This window comes from Phalangium opilio, unplaced genomic scaffold, assembly GCF_054372755.1.
Source record: "Phalangium opilio isolate 3A_F unplaced genomic scaffold, DU_Popi_V2 ptg000329l_1, whole genome shotgun sequence".
NCBI classification, from domain to species: domain Eukaryota; kingdom Metazoa; phylum Arthropoda; class Arachnida; order Opiliones; family Phalangiidae; genus Phalangium; species Phalangium opilio.
This window is the reverse complement of record NW_028324226.1, coordinates 3065459-3085085: the sequence shown is the minus strand read 5'-3', so window position 1 is coordinate 3085085 and position 19627 is coordinate 3065459. Positions and strand designations below refer to the sequence as shown.

At 38.3% G+C, this 19627-nt stretch overlaps 1 protein-coding gene and 1 long non-coding RNA gene across 4 annotated transcripts in view; one reads left to right on the top strand and one right to left on the bottom strand.

Moving 5' to 3' along the window:
* Positions 1-19627, bottom strand: part of LOC149610320 (uncharacterized) — a 39266-nt gene continuing 19639 nt past the window's right edge. Inside the window, exons 1-5 of one of the 3 annotated variants that reach the window (XM_089859328.1) lie at positions 6779-7565; positions 6563-6707; positions 4857-4939; positions 4720-4786; positions 1-4665 (exon numbers count right to left, since the gene is read on the bottom strand). In XM_089859328.1, coding sequence (XP_089715454.1) covers positions 1767-4665; positions 4720-4786; positions 4857-4939; positions 6563-6597 — 3084 coding nt within the window. In that variant the 5' untranslated portion in view covers positions 6598-6707; positions 6779-7565 and the 3' untranslated portion in view covers positions 1-1766. Of the gene's footprint in view, positions 4666-4719; positions 4787-4856; positions 4940-6562; positions 7566-19627 lie in introns of those variants that run through there. The other 2 variants (XM_089859327.1, XM_089859326.1) reach the window with 2 other exon arrangements.
* LOC149610319 (uncharacterized) overlaps positions 4613-19627 on the top strand; it is a 39647-nt gene continuing 24632 nt past the window's right edge. Inside the window, exon 1 of the long non-coding RNA XR_016376727.1 lies at positions 4613-5269. This is a non-coding gene — a long non-coding RNA (uncharacterized LOC149610319). The remainder of the gene's footprint in view (positions 5270-19627) is intronic.

Genomic DNA, 19627 nt, shown 5'->3' with positions numbered 1-19627 from the left:
TTCTTAGTTTTTAGAAGAAAAATTTTATTTTTTCAAACTCATTAACAGAAACATTATGAGTTGTAGTTTTTTCAAAATTATGAAGTCAATTTTTGTTTTGTTTTTTCTTTATATAATTTGGTACCTTTTTTATGTATAATTAACACTCGGTCGTATTTTTTTTATACAGCAAGTACATGTACAATCATGTTAATGGGTTTTGTTTGTTTGTATGCTTACATATGTTCGAGTTGTTTTTGTTGGTGAGAAACTTTAGTTTTTATTTCATAATTGTTTCTCAGACAAAATAGACTTTGTTTTTGCGCAAGCTTCTTTAAAAGGGTTAAGAGAGGTAATCCTGTGGATGGTTGTTTGTTTATTTATTTATTTACTGACCGGAAGAAGGGGGTTGTTTTTAATTATATTTAATTTAATTTTTTAGGCATATATTTGTCCATTTTTTTCTGCTATAATTTATAAGGTATTTTTATAATTTTTATTTATTTATTTATTTGAACGGGAGGCACACTTGTTTCTGTTAATAATTTCTTCAATTTTCACCCTTTTTTTCTTTGTTTATTTTTTTAATTGGTTTATGTATATTTTAGTTGTTTTAGGATATCTTTTTTTTCATATATTTTTTTTGTATATAAGATATATCGACCAAATTCAACCCCCGCTTTTTTTTTAAAAACGTGTAAAAATTGGATCTCAAATATGGATCAAAGCGGAATATATATATTTATATATTATATTATATATATTTTTTATATATAACAAAACAGGGTATTATTTCTTTTATAATTTTTTTATTGTAATGTGGAAATCGCGCATGCACTGTACACATTAATACATTTTGTTATATATATATATATATAATTTATTTATTTCTTTTTTTTTTGCTTTTTATAATTTAAACTTTCATATTGAACTTTTTTTTCGTTTTTTTTTATATAATTATATATATATATAATTTTTTATATGCCAATTTGAGGCTTTTTTTATAATATCTATAGATGACAGCTAATAATAAAGTTTTCTCCACCGGTTTTTTTTTAATTAAAATTATTAATCCATATTAATTTTTTTATGAAATAATTAATAATAATTGGTTGGTAAAAGCTGTTAATTAAACCTTTTTTTTTTCCTTTTCAAAATATTGCTTTTTTTTTAAAGAAATGAAAGATTAGTTAAGTTATAGAATTTGAAATTTAATTAATTTCTTTATGGATACAACAATTATCATAATTTATCGTATTTTTTTTTTCTCGCAAAATTTGCATACCGTTATGAAGTATATGGGATAATGTTATAGAGTTGAGATTTTTTTATGTTTTTTTAGTTTGCATATCCGATACCAAAAAATCTTAGCTTTTGAAAATGTAATTTATATCATATCTAGTTTTCGATTAGTATTGTAGAAAAACATAAAACATAGCTTGTTTCTGTTTTTGTTTTGTTTTTTTCTTGAAGAATGAAGAATGAAAGATCGTAAATAATCAGGAAAACAACCGTAGATATGTATATAAATTTGTATAACATGAATTACTTTTTTTTTGTTAACTCGTCGTAAATTTTGTATGATGAAATTGGAATCGTTGAGCCTGTAAGACGCTAGAACGCGCGTAAAATTAGCTTTAAACATTTTTTTAAATTTAATTTTTTTTTGCTCGCTCGCTCCTAAAACTCGTTAGGTTCTTGGCGAATTGTTTTTCGGTATACATATTTATATATTTTATCATCTTTATACACTGTTTTTTTGTCTCTTTTTATTTGTTTTTTAGAGATCAGTCGTCTGACGCCGGAAGCCTAATGACGGGAATGTCTTGAAGCGCGAGAGATCTGTCAGAGACGCCGCTTCTGGACGCGGGTCTGCTGCCACCACCTTCCAAGCCGGAGCTTTCCTCATCGATACTGAGCTGTGGCGAGAAGACGGACGCCCCTTTACCAGCGAGGACCACCATTTCCACGTCCTCTCGCATTTCGGACCACGACTTGGAGGAGACAGTGGCGCGCGAGCCGTGGCTATGGTGATGACTGTGATGGTGGTGGTGATGATGATGGACCGGAAGAGGCGCGTGATGTTGGTGAGGAGGAGGGTGGTGGCTATGATGATGCACCAGACCGTGATGGGGAGGGGGGTGAGAGTGGTGGTATGGATGAGCGTGATGAAGCCTGGTGTGGCTTTGTATCCAAGAAGCGGCGCTTCGACAGCGATGAGATTCGCTCGCGTCTAGCGAAGGGTCCTGTCGCGAAAATTCTCGGAAGAGGGAGTCGGATTTTTCGTCGATGCTGAAATCGCGGGCCAATCTCTCTTCCCTACTGGGTCTACTGGACCGGAAGAATCTTTGGAACACCGATATTTTGCCGCGAAGGTCCGAGGCGATCGAAGAGGTTGTCGAAGGCGACGGCGACAAACCTCCGCCAGATATTCTTTCGCTGTCAGTCTCGGCCTTGAGACTCGTCGGCACGCGTACTACCGCGCTGTCTTCCGCTTTGGACGACAAGACGCTGGTGGTCAAGCCGACGTTGGTCGTCGAGGAAACGACGACGGCGGTAACCGTAGCCTTGACGGGGCTGATTGCCGCCGTTCCTGGCGACGTCGAAGTCGAGATCTGAAGCGTGGTGCAAGTAGTGGCCGGTGGAAGCCAGTCTTTCCAAGGTTGAAGACGTTTCTTCAAGGCACTCGCGCTCTTCTGCCTTTCCACCATGGCGGCCGTGACGTCTTTTCCGATCAAAATGACGGCCGAAGGTTGTTCGGCGCGTGATATGACCAAAGATTCGCAAACGCCTTTCGCTTCGTCTAGTTCCTCGATGCTGACGCTGTCCACCGTCGACCTCATAGGTTTACCTCGGCTTAGCTTCGGCGGTCTCCTGCCGTTATTCTCCATAGATTTATAACCGCTATCGGCTTTCATCTGTTGGAGTCTCCTGGCCTGTAGACTCTCCGTGGCGCTACTATCCGTCGTCGTCGTCGATTCGAAAGAGGTCGATTGGTCTTCTCCCGTTCTACTGGCTTCGGTCGAAGACCACTCGGTTTCTACGCTGTCGAAACTAGTTCCCGTGGCGGCCGAGCCTTCTGGCCCTTCTGATCCGCCCGGGACTCCGCCTCCTGGTGGCCGGGATCTTTTCAAACGTCTACCAACTCGATTTGTAAAACTACTTCTTCGTGATTCTGTAGTAGGTAAACTGAGCAAATTACTTAAAATCTTGGCTTCCGTTTCCTCCTTCTTCTCCCCGCTCGATGCTTCCGAAGATTTGGTGGCGGTCCCGGTCTCGTTTTCGTCATCTTGAGCGCACGGTTCCGTGTTGGATTCGAAAGAAGTAGCTTGCGACGACGGTTCCCGTTCCGGAGTCACGCCGGGCGTCCCGGAACGGGCGTCTTCGTCGGGCGTACAATCTTCCACCACTTCTTCGCTTTCTTCGACGCCTTTTTCCTGTTCTTGTTCCTCCTCCTCCTCTTCTTCGTCTTCCTCGTCTTCGTCGAACCTTAATGTGTCGCTTAGTTCTTCTTCTTCTTCGAACGTGGCTCTCAGCTCCCATAATTGTCTATACGCTTCCCTCAAACTTTCGTAGTCAGTCCCGTCCTCCATGTCCTCCAACTCTTCCTCGATTATCTCGCTCTCCGACGTTGTCGGCGGAGAGGGTGAAATACCGGAGAGCTCCTCTTCGCGAATTTCTTCTCGGCTACCCGTGTCGTTGTATCTAACGGGCCTTTTAGCTTCGCTATCGTCGTCTCCGCTATTGGCTTCGAGGCCGCTCTCCGGTCGCTGAAGAGTTTTGAGTCGTCGTCTCGTTTCTTCTTGATGGAGCTCGAGAGCTCTTTCTAGAAGACCTTTTTCCGTGCTCGCCGCTTCCCGCAAGGGAGCCGGGATTTCCGCCCATCCCTCGCCCGAAGCGGCCGCGTCTAAACTGGACGACGAATGGACTTCTCGGGAAAGACGTAAAGCTGGGCAAGAACCCATTCCGCCGGAAGCACCGGCTTCCCCGTTTGGCGTTTTGGCTTGTCCGTTTGACGATCTCCTTTTGACCACTTTTTCTCTTTCGTAGGATTCGTCCACTACCGAAACGGACGTCCTAGTCACGACGGTTCCTGGCGCGTCGTCGTCTTCTTCCGCGAACGTTTTTAAGTGTTTGGGGTCGTCGTTCTCCCCGTTGGAAAAACCGTTAGAAACACTGCTCCCGCCTCCGCCGCTCACCACGCCGTACGAATGATCGTTGACGGCTATCACAGTTCTCGCGCTACCCGAATCCACCGACGAATTATGCGAGTGGCTGCCTTGGGAACCGCGACTGTTCCTGCAGCACGAACATTGAGAGTTTCTATCGGGACTCCTTCCAGCGTTATTAGGGTTCATGTCGCCGCCGTTTCTGTGCACGACGGCGGTGTGTGTTTGCGTTGTTGGCGTATAATGAGGGGACCTGTGTGGGTGGAAGGATACGCTCGACACCGACGGAGGTGTCGGAGGCGTTCCCCGAGGCGAATTGAATGGCGAACGGCGATCGTCGCCCGAAACGGACCTGTCGCCGTTCGCTCTGACACCCCGTAGTTCATCTTGGTCTCTCGCTTCTTTGCGCTCCACTTGGTATAAAGAAGCGTCGTCATCTTCGTCCGAGAGACAAACGGACGCTTGACGTTGGATTCCGGCTGATGAGCGTCGACGTCCGGATAAAGGATCCGTTACCCTGTGGGAGATATCATCGTTTAATAAACTGTAGTTCTGGTCGAAGACAATTTACTTTTTTGGCTGAGATGGACCAGCTATGCATTTATGATCTTCCTCCGGGGTTTTACTTTCCGGAATGTCTGGAAAAAAAACGTTGAAACTCCAATGAAAATCGTCATTTTTATAGTCTTATTGAGTTACCATTCTTACCAGGTAAAGACCGAGGTGATGCCGATGCAAAGGGAGGGACAGATCTGGGACCTTCTTCCGGGGAACAAAACTCTTTCGGCTCTCTACAAAAGACAAGAACAAAAAAAAAAAAAAAATTCTCACCAAAAATTATGTTTCAAAAAGTCAGTTTTGTGTTTTATAGCAGTTCGCGCCCATTTGAAAAACCATGTAAACTTTTTGTGACTTCATAAGACTCAGTATACACGTGACTCCAACGCGCAGTCGCAATGAAAATCACTTGTCGCGAAAGAATGAAAAGTACTTTATGGTCCCGCGTTTTAACGGATTTTGAGAACTAACAATAACCGGAACTTAAGTGACAAACGAAAAAAAAAGTACGCTGTAAATGACCAGTACCTTAGAAAAACATCATCCCATCTTCAAGAGTTCAGGTAAGTTCAACATATTTTTATTTTAGTTTTTGAAGTTATGAAGCCAAGGCTTAACGAAACACCATGGTCATTGATTTCGACCTCTTTGTTGGTGTTTGTTCTCAATGACCCCATGTTTAATGAAATAGCGAGAAATGTTTTGCTGGTATTATTAATAGACCCGCCCCTTGTTATGGAAAGGGTTAATGACTAACGGCGCCGTGTTTCCTTAAACGACCCTTTGATGCTAGAATTAACAGCTTGTTAGACACCGGGGCGCCAATTTCATCACCTTTGTTTGATGTCTATTTAGACATCACTAAGCGAATATAATCAAGTTCACCTTGAAATGTTGATAGGATCAAATTCAAATTGAGGTAGTAATTAATGCAGTGTACATTCTAATTATGGTAAAGAAAATTCAAATTAATCTCTATTAGCCAGTTGTTTATTAGTTTCGATCTCAGCGACCTCGGGCCTTAATTCACTTCAAGCCCCCTACCCTTTTGAGTATTAGCCCTGATTTGCGCGCCAACAGTGGCGATAAAAGATATACTTCTGAAACTTTTAATATCTTAAATTTCCTGGGGTTTTTTTATAGAGTCTACAATGAAATTAATAAAATAGGTTACTTATCACGACGTTTAACCCAGCCTTAGGGTTCTAACCAATGACCTTTTTATAGCGCAATATCTAGCCGCGTAGTTTTATAAAGGTTAAAGGTACGATTCAACAGGCTGGATGAGAGAACGAGAGAGAGGCAGAGAGGGTCGGGAAAGATCTAGACTATCCTATCCTCTTCTCTCTCTCTCTCTCTCGGAATCTCTAAACTATACAAGTATTGTCATTGCGATAGACTATATTGTGGGCTACCGTTATTAAGTAACATGACGGTGTGCCGGGTATACAGGGTGTTTCTGAAAGTTCTGTCAGAAATTAAGGGGCATGTTCTTTGAGTCGAAAATGTTCTATAACATTTTCCGTCCGGGCTACGAGGCATTTTCATTAAGCGTAAGGACTATTCACCCTAGAAAAAAAAGCTGTTGGGTACAATTTATAACGCAAATAATCGCCGGGAGTGTGAACGCAAAAGCTGTTCAACTTTTGCTACAACACAAAGTCTCTCAGCAAAAGTTGAAGAAATAGTGTGAAATACGATACTAGAAGTTATTAGGATTAAATTAATTTAAATATGAGCCGCAAAATCCATAAAAAAATTCTATTATTCTGCCCCAAAATCAATCAATTATCGAACGAAAAATTTAGACGCTTCAACTAAGGATATTTTTTTTAAGATAGGCAAATGAATGTTACCGTGATTTCTTTCCAAAACAAGCCAAACAGAACATGAGTCGGTCCCGAGCCGACGTGTTTCTTTGGTTGTTGTCCCGTCCTCGGTTCGCCAGGGTCAAAGGTGGCCATTGGCACTGCGGCTCTTGTATCGTGAAATAATTTGGCTCTGGCCCACCAAAGAGGCGACAAGTTTATTCCTTCTTAGTTTTACGTACACCTTAGTAAAATTCACCTCACCTTCTTCTTCCACAAACAACGACACGCTTTTCTTCTCAAAGAAAATACGATTTCTTTCTTTCACTTAGTTTCAACATAAACGCGTAACTCCTTCAATCACAAGTTTTGTCAACTCCCGTATTGCGCGAAATTGTCTAAGGCGCGAAAATGACGTACGTATCATAATGAAACCGTGTTTAAAATTGCCGCGCAAAAAAAAAAGAGACGTAGATATGTTAAGGAATTAAGCGAAACTCGGGTCTCAAAGTTGTAGAAAAGTTTTTCTCGTATTGGTGCGGTGGTATAAATCAAAGGTAGATAGATATTAAACGGACAAGTGGGTGGTGGTTTAGTTGTTTAAGTAAAATGACGTATATGACTAAAGCGGCCCGCTTTGGTTTCTTGGTTGGGGGTATAACGAAGGAGAGAGAGTCCTGACACCAAAAAGCGCGTCTCAATCGTAAGGTTGTAGAGAATATAGTGAGTTACAATCATTGGCAACGCGGCGCAACCTCGCTTTCGGACAGGGTCTTTTGGGCAACACCGGTCTCTCTCTCTTTCTATCGGCCCACGCGTTTCCCCCTCCTTCTGACGTCCCCCCCTCTCTCTTCTCCGTTGCTATGACAACGTGCTCCCGAAAGATGCGGATGCTGTCTCTAGCACACGCGGCCTTTGACGGTGCTAATTCTATATATGACTGTTTCCTTGGTAACCATTCTTTGACGTCATTCGGAGCTCTGGAGTGTAGTGAGCCGGAGGTCATCGTGGGAGTGGGAGTAAGAGGGGAGTTTGAAGCGAACTTAAGGAAGGCGGACGAACAGCCAAGAGAGAGAGAGAGAGAGAGAGAGAGAGGGAGAGAGGAAAAAAATAAGGAGAAAGATCGGGAGAGAGAAGAAGAAGAGGAAAAAAGCTCGCTTCTCTCTCTCTCTCCTACGATAGATGAAAAAATCTTCGCCCCTTCCCCCTTTCCTGGCATATTAACGTTTTCTATAGAATTTTTTTTTCTCGACGGTAAATAGGCTTTGCCGCAGCATCTCTCGCGTCCACTGTGTGTTTTTTCATTTTTTTTATTAATACTACATTTTTTTCTTTAATATTATCGTCATTATTATTTTCAGTTTGAACTTTTGAAATTTAATTTAATAACTAAATGGCCACCACCCTTATCTACTTTCAAAATTCCAATATTGATATTTTGAAGGTCGAAGTTCAAACCAGAGTTTCTTGAGATGATCAAGGAATTTTTTAGCGTAAGGGATATTTTAGAAATGGTATCGTAGACATATATGGAATGTCAAGGGCAATATTACAAGCCAGTCAGGTGTTAGTGAGAATTAAGTATTTAATAGTGACTTTATTAGGGAAATGAGTTTATACCAGGGATATATTTAATTTTAGAAGTAGGAATGGAGAACAGAGTAATCTGGGCGCGCGTCAAAGTCCCGGACCCCCTTCCATACCCCCTTCATACCCCCCTTCCACAGGAGGGGGGGTATGAAAGAAGAGGCGGGTCATAGCGCTTTGGTCCCATTGAACCGAATTCCCATTCGACAGAAGGGGGGTTTTTTGGGGGGTCCCATTCGACCGAACGTAGCCAAAGGTGCGATTTTATTATAGTCCCATTGGACCGAAATTCTATTGAACTGGAAGAAGACATACTGTGTGGTTTTGCATTAAATATATTTTTAATTTCACAACGTATTATTGTTAAAATAAATGTGAGTTGAAAATGTATTACTGCACTTATTTTAACTAAGTTTTAATTACGTCGAACCTCACCTACCCTAGCCTAACCTAACCTAACCTAACCAAACGTAACCTAACCCAACCCAACCTTGTTTGGAGATAAAAAGATTATTTATATGAGTATTAAAAGCCCGCCTCTTACCACGAACAATTTAATAGCAATAATAGAAATATTTTGGAAAAGATGTCAGATAATTATTTGGAGAATATTTTGGAAAAGGTAGCAGCTAATTAATAGGAGAATATTTTGAAAAAGGTGGCAGCTAATTAATAGGAAAATCTTTTGGAAATGGTGGCAGCTAATTAATAGGAGTATATATTAGAAGAGGTGGTAGCTAATTAAAAGGAGAATATTTTGGAAAATGTGGCAGCTAATTAGTAGGAGAATGTTTTGGAAAAGGTTGCAGCTAATTAATAGGAGAATATTTTGGAAAAGATGGCAGCTAATTAATAGGAGAATGTTTTGGAAAATGTGGTAGCTAATTAAAAGGAGAATATTTTGGAAAAGGTGGTAGCTAGTTAAAAGGAGAATATTTTGGAAAATGTGGTAGCTAATTAGTAGGAGAATGTTTTGGAAAAGGTTGCAGCTAATTAATAGGAGAATATTTTGAAAAAGTTGGCAGCTAATTAATAGGAAAATCTTTTGGAAAAGGTGGCAGCTATTTAAAGGGAGAATATTTTGGAAAAGGTGGTAGCTAATTAAAAGGAGCATATTTTGGAAAAGGTGTCAACGAATTATTGGAACCAAACCTAACCTAACCTAACCCACCCGAAACCAAAATATTAAAATTTTAATTTAAAGACATTGATGGAACTACCATTAAGACTGTACTTCATTTTAAACACAATTTGTTTATTAATTCTATATATCTCTTGCCTTGAAAGGAATGAAAGTGAGCGTTTTAATTAGTATCACGAAACATTTACTTTTAATATTATTAACATACCTTTCGGAGATTTGAACCAACAACCTATCGCTTCGCAGTCCAACATCGTATCCACTACACCACCGAATCGCTGACGGCTACAGTGTTTTTAAGTTATATTCATGTATTTTTTAGGGGCATATTCGGACGATTGGGATTTCGGTCCATCGGGAATATAGCCATTGGGCTAGAAATCTAAAATCATTGCGGGATATTCGGTCGAATGGGATTTCGGTCCATTGGGAATTCGGTTCAAAGGAACGATACCGTCATAGCGACCGAGGTAAAAAGGAATTACGTATTTTCCGCCGTCCCCGTCAGCAACGTCATCAAAACGTAGTTTAAGTGAGCCAATAAGATAATTTAAACTTTTCGTTACGTGTTGGAGGGAGGAGCTCTATACTGGACTATGAGTCGGACTGAAGTAAATACTAACCGATCTCCATTCCTACTTCTAAAATTAAATCTATCCCTGACTATCGTAAGGATTTGATATAGTTTTTAATATTAATTGAAATCGCGAAAATAAAGACCAATAAGTTAGTTTCCTTATTAAGAATTAAAATCTCAAGAATATTTAAAAAAAAAAATTCTATCACAATTTGAGCTGGGTGATGATGTCATTCATAGCTGCGCCATCTTTGTCATGGAAAGATCTTTAACTCGCTACTGGGGTTTAATTGTTCCACCACGGACTAATTAATAATAGAATCTAATCCCAAAGATGACGTCACAACTTTGTTGTTTTCTTCAGGATGTTTACAAAAATTTTAACTTCGGTTTATTAAAATAATGACTCATAAGTTTATAAGATATGTTCCATAAGTATGACACTACCTGTACTTCTTAATGCTAGAGACTTACTTAGAGCTAGTTCGAGAACGACAAGCGAGAATTGACTATATTCGGCTAGTTTTCCAGTCTGTACTAAGCCTTTGACATGCGCCCAGTCACCATGCGACTTCGCTTTACCTCGAATCTATGACCTACGTCACTTCATGACAAGCTCCAGTTTGTAACCAGTGACAAACTTATGGAACATATCTTTAAACTCATGATAATGTACAATTCTCACTCAAAACATTGGAAATGTAGAATTGTAGACACGAAAGATCTACTTATACGTTCACTAACCCTTTAACACCGTTCAGAAGAAATTCGTTTTAGTCAAATTCGCTCCATAGACATAAAAATAAGATACTCCTTTTTTTTATAACTAATCAAAGTTCGACCCATTGAAATATCACGAGGTTCATAGACGAAAAGGCCTTGGAGTTTGTTCAATATAAAATAGAGATAATTTAAATATATTTTTGGATAATGCATCTTAAAGTTTACGTCTTTTAAGAGGCCCACCCGTCGGGCCCATCCCTTCTACCCCTTTCCCGCTCTTTTCGTAGATACTATAGAGTATAGGAACTATATAGTGGAACTACCTACGCGATTTAAATATCTTCCCACTCAAATCGAAAGAGAGAAACAACAGGAATAGCTTTCAGAAATGATTACGCACACTTCGACGTCGCTATCTTCTATATTTAACGACATACTTTATATAACTCGCTTTACACGTTTCTAAAAGTTTATTCGCTCTTGTTAAAAGCGAGTATTTAGAACTCGGTATAATTTAACAAATTTTTATACTATTTAACTATTATCCGTAACTTCATTTCAAATCTTTGAATAGAATATATATATAAAAAACAATTCTGCATTCTGGTAACTTTAAGTCTTGACTAACACGAGGCCATAAAGTTCTTTAATTTCATTAAAATTAAGACAGCGTTGGTACGAAATCTGCATAACCTGGAAAACCTGGATTACTCAGGGATTCGGAAAATGGGGGGAAAGTGAGGGATAAGTCAGGGATTTAAGGTTTTGTCCTAAAAACTCAGGGAAAAGTCAGAGATTATAAGTTTTGTCCTGAAATTCGGGGATTTTAAGTTTTGTCCTAAAAAGTCAGGAATTTTAAGTTTTGTCCTAAAACTCAGGGAAAAGTTCCGGAATTTAAAGTTTTGTCCTAAAAACTCAGGGAAAAGTTCCGGAATTTAAAGTTTTGTCCTAAAAACTCAGGGAAAAGTTCCGGAATTTAAAGTTTTGTCCTATAAACTCAGGGAAAAGTCGGGGATTTAAAGTTTTGTCCTAAAAAGTCAGGGATTTCGTTTGGTATCAAACCATGCTTCGCGCAATGCTAAATAAGCGCCAGGTGTGAGGATGAAGTGGGCTCTGCGGGTAAACACCTTAAAATGGTCAGGGATATTGGTAGTTTTCGTCAGGGATAAGCTGCATGAAACCTCAGGGATTTTTCAATATAAAAATTTCGACCGAGCCCTGTAAGAGGCCAAGGATAAAACTAATTAAGATTAAAACTTACCTTAAAGTTTAAAATAATGGAGATGAATCTAATTATTAAATGAAGTTAGATAACACGAGAGCCTCAATCAACTAGCACGACCTGCTACTACTGCATCGTGACTGATGACTGCCTGATAACTACGAGAAGTCAGGTTTTTTTTATTACTGTCAAAGGTCAAAGGTGACCTACCTAGAGTGTTATTACTCTACTGGAGTAATAACACCCTTGGGACGTCCTCTTGGATTTTTGATCTACCATCACATGCCCATAATTAATTTCTTTCTTTATTGACATTGTGACTTCTATTTTCACTTAATTTGGCTTTCCTTCTATACCACCGTAAAACAACCTCTAGAATTGATTGCACTTATCTATTAAAAACTTCCACCGTTTCTCAAACTTACACCGACCGACGGAGTAGAGTAGATACCCAAAAACTTTATATATCCACAAGAAGTGATATCTAGTTTACTAGGGAGAAGTTATAAGATGCCGAAGTATTCGCCCGCCATAGTCCCAGTTCCCCTTTCAAAATACAAGGGGGGAAGTAAAAGGAGGCCGGGCTATTTCGCCTCTCCTCAGTCGGAAAATACGTAATTTTCGTCTCTCGCGTCGCGCTGACGTGAGTTTTCAAGAATCAATGAGATGCTGGTTATAATTTAGAGGCGGGGATTAACTCCGGACCTACGGGTTTAACTGGAGATAAAGCTGGAAATGTGGCGAATTTATACCTTCACCCTAATAACCTAGGTATCACTTCTTGATATATAGTCTAGCAAAAAGAGATAAGAATAATATTTCTTCTTTCGTCGATATTGTTATCTTTCTGAATATTACTTTCGCTTTGGGTGCTCAAGTTTTTTTTCAGTTTGAACATACGTGTACATACATATATATATATATATATATATAGATATAGATATATATTTACATATTTGGAATCTCGCGTCGCGTCGCGCCGGAGAATGGGACTATAAGATGAAGGAAGCGTAGGATGAGGATGAGGATGAGAAGATGGAGAAATGTTCTCAGGGTTTTTCGTCATTTATATTTTTAGTCGTCGGCCACCAAAGGGGGGGTCTCTCAATTTCTACCCCTCTTCGTATTTTATCCCCTTTACCCTATATATCGTGTTCTGGGGGAGAGTGGGTTAAAGAAGGAGGTAAGACAGACCCCAAAGGTCATAGGTTAGAACTTAGACGAGAGAGAGAACGAGGCAAGGATAGGCATTATAGAGAAGCGTGGAATTCCTCCGGAAAAGGTCAAACGGTCAAAACGTCCATTCTGCCCCCCCCCCCACCTTTTTCTATACCCAAGTTTAAATTACTCGATCTATACCCAAGTTTAAATTACTCGATACGCGTTTTTTTCTGTTAAGACAAACTTACACAAACTATACAGGGTGTTTCTGATAAGCCTGGCAGAAATTAAGGGGGTGTTCTTTGGACGAACGATTTTGAGTCGAAAATGTAACTTCTATCGCCATTTTGATTGTCCTAAGGGTCATTGTTTTCGAGTTATGATTTGATATGTGTTTTAGGGATGACCCCTTAATTAAATTAGAAATCATTCATTGTCTTCCGGTTTCTTAATTAAATTTAAGGGGTCATCCGTAAAACACTCAAAACAATCTTAACTCGAAAACAGTGGCCCGGACCTTAAAATAACATAGAAGTTATACATTTACGACTCAAAATCGTCCAAAGAACAAATACCCTTAATTTATACCTGAATTATCAGAAACACACCCTGTATATAAGATTAAAAAAATTAACATTTTATAATGACGCAAATGATCATCTTCTTTAATCCCATAATTTTATTTGGTGCGCATCTTAGTCCGGAATTATAGGCTTAACGATGTGTCTAATTCATATCTCAACTCTATTAAGCGTACTTTAAAAAAAACCGTGCATTGTCTCAGGAGGCTCTATTTTTCTATGATGATACGAGATCTACTTTCGAATTCATATTTTCGTTTGTACCTCCTCCTTTCCTCCCCCTTTTTCTAGGAAATACAGTTTTTAGCACTAATTTTTCTGGGTCGAGCTTTCTAAATTTAGAAACCACGTAGTTTTGTGTATGATAGAGTTGTTCCCAAAATAGCTTACATATTCTGAATTAATTTTGAGACTATAGACCTTTCCGAATGCATGCATGCATACGGGCGGTTTTTAGATCTCGAAATGTTTTAATTACCTTAATTGATTTTCTTTTTTAATGTTTATCGTTGGTTTTGTATACAAAGAAAACTGAGGCGTATTTCGAGGGGACAGACACTCATCTTAATAGGTGTTAAACGGATTGCGTGTAATCAGACGTTCATAAGATGTGTTCCATAAGTTTGTCACTGGTTACTTAGGGCTTGTCATGAAGTGAGGGAGGTAGGTCATAGATTCTCTTAAAGCGATGCCTGGTTTTGGCGCTGTCAAAGGCTTAGTACAGACCACATAGGAAGATGGACTGTAAAATTAACCGAGTGTAGTCAATTCTCGCTTGTCGTTCTGGAACTAGCTCTCAGTTAGTCTCTAGCATTAAGAAGTATAGGTAGTGTCATACTTATGGAAGTTATGGAACATATCTTATAAACTTATATTAAAAGCCATAGTCCAACTACTTTATATCAGTCAGTCGGAACTTCTACAGGCTGATAAGTCTGCCATAAATGAAATGAGTGTGTACTGTTCTTAGGGTCAAATTGAGTGGAAAGTGTTCTTCAAAGAACATATGGGGTCTACAATATTTAGTTACTGAAATGCGGGCTTAACAAACATCGATTGGCCCCTAAAACAAGGAAATGGTCACAAATGTGCATGGAGTAATTCTTTACCAGCGTACGCGCACTTCTACCCATTTAATAGTATACACTTCTGCTAGATTGAAGACTGATGTCTTACTACACATGTGTGTTCCGTAATTGTCTTAGGGGCCAATCAATGTTTGGGAGCCCATATCTTATGGCGTAACTAAATGTTGTAGACCCCATCCATGTTCTTTGAGACACTTTCAACTTAGTTTGACCCTAAACATGTCACCCTTTAATTTATGGCAGACTTTTCAGAAACACCCTTTATAGATATAATAATAATAGTAATAGGGAATAAATGATTAAACGTACATTTAGTATGAAAACTAGTAAAGGGAGGCTGGAAGCTGTCGTAACACGCGTCACGTTTGTTTTGCCATTTTAAACGCCCACAGAGATTAAACAATTTAAACCCTTTGGTGACCAAAAACGGATTCTTTCCCTTTCCCCTTTAGGCGAAATCCAAATTCTTGCGTTGTTGAAATCCAATAGGCGACAACGAAGCAACGCCGCTAGCTATAGAGAAAGATACGCTATCTAGGATGCGTGGGAACATACATCCACTCTTTTGCCCTATTTCCACATTCACATTTGACATTTTACATCAGTCGCGGCGCGCGCGTGCCTTTTTTATCCCCATACATAGCTGCTCTATTCCACGTTTTACTTTCAAACACCCTCTCTGCGACCCCCCCTCCAGTTTATGTCTGTCTCTCAAAGACAAGTAATATTTCATTGGGACATTTCATATAGGTCGAGAGATAAAGGGATAGGAGAGAAAAATGTGTCAAAATTTCGTTATAGACATGGATTTTATGGGATGACCTTTGACCTTAAATATCTCGGGTCACGTATGGAATTTTTGAAATGGAGCTTCGTCACGACAAGGCTCTTTAAAATGTCTTTAAATTAGAAGAAATAATTGTCGTAATCGGTCAAGTCATCGATGAGAAACTGTGTGTAATTTTCGAAGCAGGAATGGAGAACGGTTAGCCTTTACTTCAGTCCGACTCATAGCCCAGTATAGAGCCTCCTGCCTTCAACACGTAACGATAATTTTAAATTATCTTATTGGCTCACTTAAACTACGTTATGATGACGTTGCTGAATGGGACGGCGAAAAATACGTAGTTCCTTTTACCTCTGTCGCTATGACCCGCCTCTTCTTTCACACACCCCCCCCCCTTGTCACGGAGAAGAGGAACGTGGACTTTGACGCGCGCCCAGATTACTCTGTTTTTCATTCCTACTTCTAAAATTACATAGATCCCTGGATTAACCCGAAAAAATAATCGGACGCATTTTGTTAATATGGAACTGTATTTGGTCTATCCTAATTTCCATCTATGATTTTCCAACATTTGTATCTGAAATAAATTTATTCGAAGATATAAGGCGATCTATAAGAAACTAACGCGAGGAATTGAGGGTATAGATCTTAGTTGGCGTTTAGTATTACACGAGTGTATCTATAATTTGGAAATTTACTGAAAATGGGGGAAATATATTAGAAATTCTGATAATAAATACTTTATTAACTTCGGATTAATTTTGACCAGTATTATTGGGGTCACTTCCTCACCTCCCCCACTATTGCTTTCCTTTTTTTACTTTTTATTCATTTTCTCTCTTCTGGGTTATTTTTAGAATCAAACAACCTTTCCATTTCGAAAAAGAAAAAAAATCCTAGTTGGTTTTTATTACGACTTGTAGAGTAAAAAACACCATACCGCATGTTTTTGCGGGGGGGGGGGAGTTTTCTTCGCTTTGTTTTCAAAATCGCTAAGAAATAATAGTAATTCCTTTCAAATTTGGTAGGTACTAGCTTTTGTTTAGTTTTTTTTCGTCTATTTTAAGAAACAAGTTTTATTCGATATTGGTCTGATTTAATCTAAAAACTAAAGGTCCCTCTTTAAATATGGCTTAGGGGAAAAACTCCTAGATAAGGTTTAATGTATTTTCCAAGTTCCCATATATGAAGAAATCAATATTTGGGAAATCGACTAACTTACTCACTAATTGATCATTCAAAAAATCTCTAGAACCCCTTGACCTACCCTACGATATTGAAACTAGTTGATATATTCTTAAGTACTATATGCTCGCTATGAAAGCTTTTTCTAATCCTCCGTCATCTTGGAAAATGCCTCCCATGTAAGTTACTTTAATTGTCTAACGCTGTTAATATTATGAGAATATTATTTATCACATTTGTTTACTAATTACACCAAATAAGTCAACATATAATTATTAATAACGAGTTAATAAGTTTTATTTTGTTAAATTTATAATCTCTAAAGTGATCAGTTAACCAACCATATATAATTTGTTCCATTTCTGTAAAAAAATCACTAATGTTAAGATTTATGGGAGAAGCAGACATCTAGGGGTTTAAATGCCTATGTATTTCCTACGAGCGCCTGTAGAAATGTTTCACCCGCAGCACACTGGTGTTCAGGGTGAAGCCACCCACCAGGCTTACGACAATTTTAAATTATAAAAAAGTCTTGGTTTGGACCAAGTCCGAAAAAGAAACGATATGAGTGAGGTATATCAATTTGACTGAAGTTTAAGATATTTAATTTTTTCTTTAATTATTTTTTATAAATTTAATTGCTAATTATTTCAATCAACTGAATTTACTTTAACCGATAACTTTTAAGTACTGGTACTTGCACCGATGCTTGTACTGGTGCTTGCACCGATACTTGTACAATTCCGTATTCCGTAAACATAACATTTTCTCGTGAAATAAATTATTTTGAAGGGAGTACCTGTTAAGGGATCAATATTGAATATTTGAAATATTCTTGTGCACCGGTACTTGAACTGGTACTAGCACCGGTACAAGTACTGGTATTTGTACTTATCCAATTCCATTTTCCGAAAGAGAAATAATTTCTTTTTATGTAATCTTTACCTGAACCTTTGGTTATGGTTATGCCCATATCATATTTTTCCAGTCCATAAAAGGAGAGCTACCTACTAAAAGAAACCACATAGAACAAACGTTGTTGCTTTGTCTTAAGTAGACGACACCATTTTTTTAATTAGTCCGAGCAAAATAAGTTATTGTTTATCACATTTTTTGAACATCAGTCTTTTTAGCCACTTATAACCGTGGAAACTTCTGAAAACCATGTCCGTTAAGGTGCTTACAAGATACAAGTTAGTGAAATCCCTTCAAAATAATTTTATGATAAAATGTTTTCGGAAAATTGAATTGTTCTTGAAAAAGCGTAGATACTAGATATGTAATTTTTTTAAATTAATTTAGAGGTAATAAATCGATTAAGAGTAAAATTATCTGATTGAATTAAATAGTGATTAAGGATTAAATTAATAAAAATAATTAAAGAAAACATGCAATATCTGATCTTTAGTCAATTGATATACTCTTATATGGGAGAAGCAGACATTTAGGGGTTTGAACGCCTATGTATTTCCTACGAGCGCCTGTAGAAATGTTTAACCCGCAGCACACTGCTGTTCAGGGTAAAGCCACCCACCAGGCTTATCGCGATTTTAAATTCAAATTTTAAAGAGAAAAAATACTTGAAAAGTTTATTTTAGAACTCTTTTTAATCTTATAGAAATATTTCAACGGTATTGAAATTTAATCTTAACGATTTCATTTCAAATAATTTAATAGTATTTATGTAAAGTGCGTGGGACTCGAAGAAACTTGGAAATGTTCCGGATTATATTAAAAAGAACGTGTTTTTTTAGCGGGAGAAATATTAAAGGCGCTTTACAATTTTGAGTTTCAAATTAGGCTTAACACCCACGCGTTTCGACTTAGCGAAATTGAACAGCTTCACATTTTCATACACGTTTTTCGGTTCATTACTTACAGGGTTGCCACGGGTCAGGGTCAGGGAAAACCTGGAAAAGTCAGGGAATTTAAAATTGAGCCGAAACGGTCAGGGAATTTTAAAAGTTTTAGCAAAGTCAGGGAATTTGATTTTAGTGGGTAAAATTTCTGGCGATAAGTCTTTATTGAAAGAGTAATGAAAGTTTCTCCTCATTCTCTCTTAACACAGAAAACTCTAGAACAATCCTTACAAATATCTAGAATAGTTTTTGTAAACTAAATACCTTTAAAAAATCTCTTCGACTGTTATTTATAGTTAAAATGTTTCTTATTCATTTTGGTGCAACAAATTATACATTGGAAAACTTAATGTAGAAAGTTTATTTAATTATAAACACTTAAAACGTGCTGTAAACATTTACACTTTCGGCTTAAAAAGGTCAAGGAAAATCTCAGAAAAGGGTCAGGGAATTTGGTTCTGAAAATTCCGTGGCAACCCTGGACTTACTTAACTCTCCAACATCCGTTTCATTTGAGGTCTAAAGATTTCTACAAACGTGATTACAACAAACTAAGGAAAAAGACAAAAGCTTACAAAACGAAAGAAAAGAGGAAGAGCGAGTCATTTTTGTCGTCGCTTTTGCGTTTTGCCAGAATTAATCGGTAGCTATCTCGGATGCTCGTGACGAGAGAAAACGGTAAACATCCGCCTTGGCCCCGAAAATCGGTCTTCCTTACGGGGGGAAATCGTGCCACGCCTTTTCCAAATGTAATCTGCATATCAAATTTTAACCTTTCGCCCTTTTCATACGGTCCCTTTTCTTTCTTTACCTTTTATAGATAATTATTTTTTTATTTGAGAAAAGAAGTATACGTCTATTTCGGATAAGTTTTTCTCGGAACATCTTTGACGTCATTCGTGTTTCCCCCCAACACGTGGGATTTAGAAATTAACGTTACCGTTACGTTACGTGGTGATATTTAGGTTTATAAAAGACTGCGTGGAAGTTTCTCGTGGGAGTTGAACTTCTAAGGTTAATTCCAGAAGTTTATTACCGGAAGTAAATAGTAAACATTGGGTGGGAAACAGACATGCCGGGGGGAACCAGAGCCCAGTTCTTTTTTAAACATTCTCAAGTAGTGTTGCCACAGGTCAGGGAAAATCAGGAATAGTCAGGGAATTTCAAAATGGGTCAAAAAGGTAAGGGAAAAGTCAGGGAAT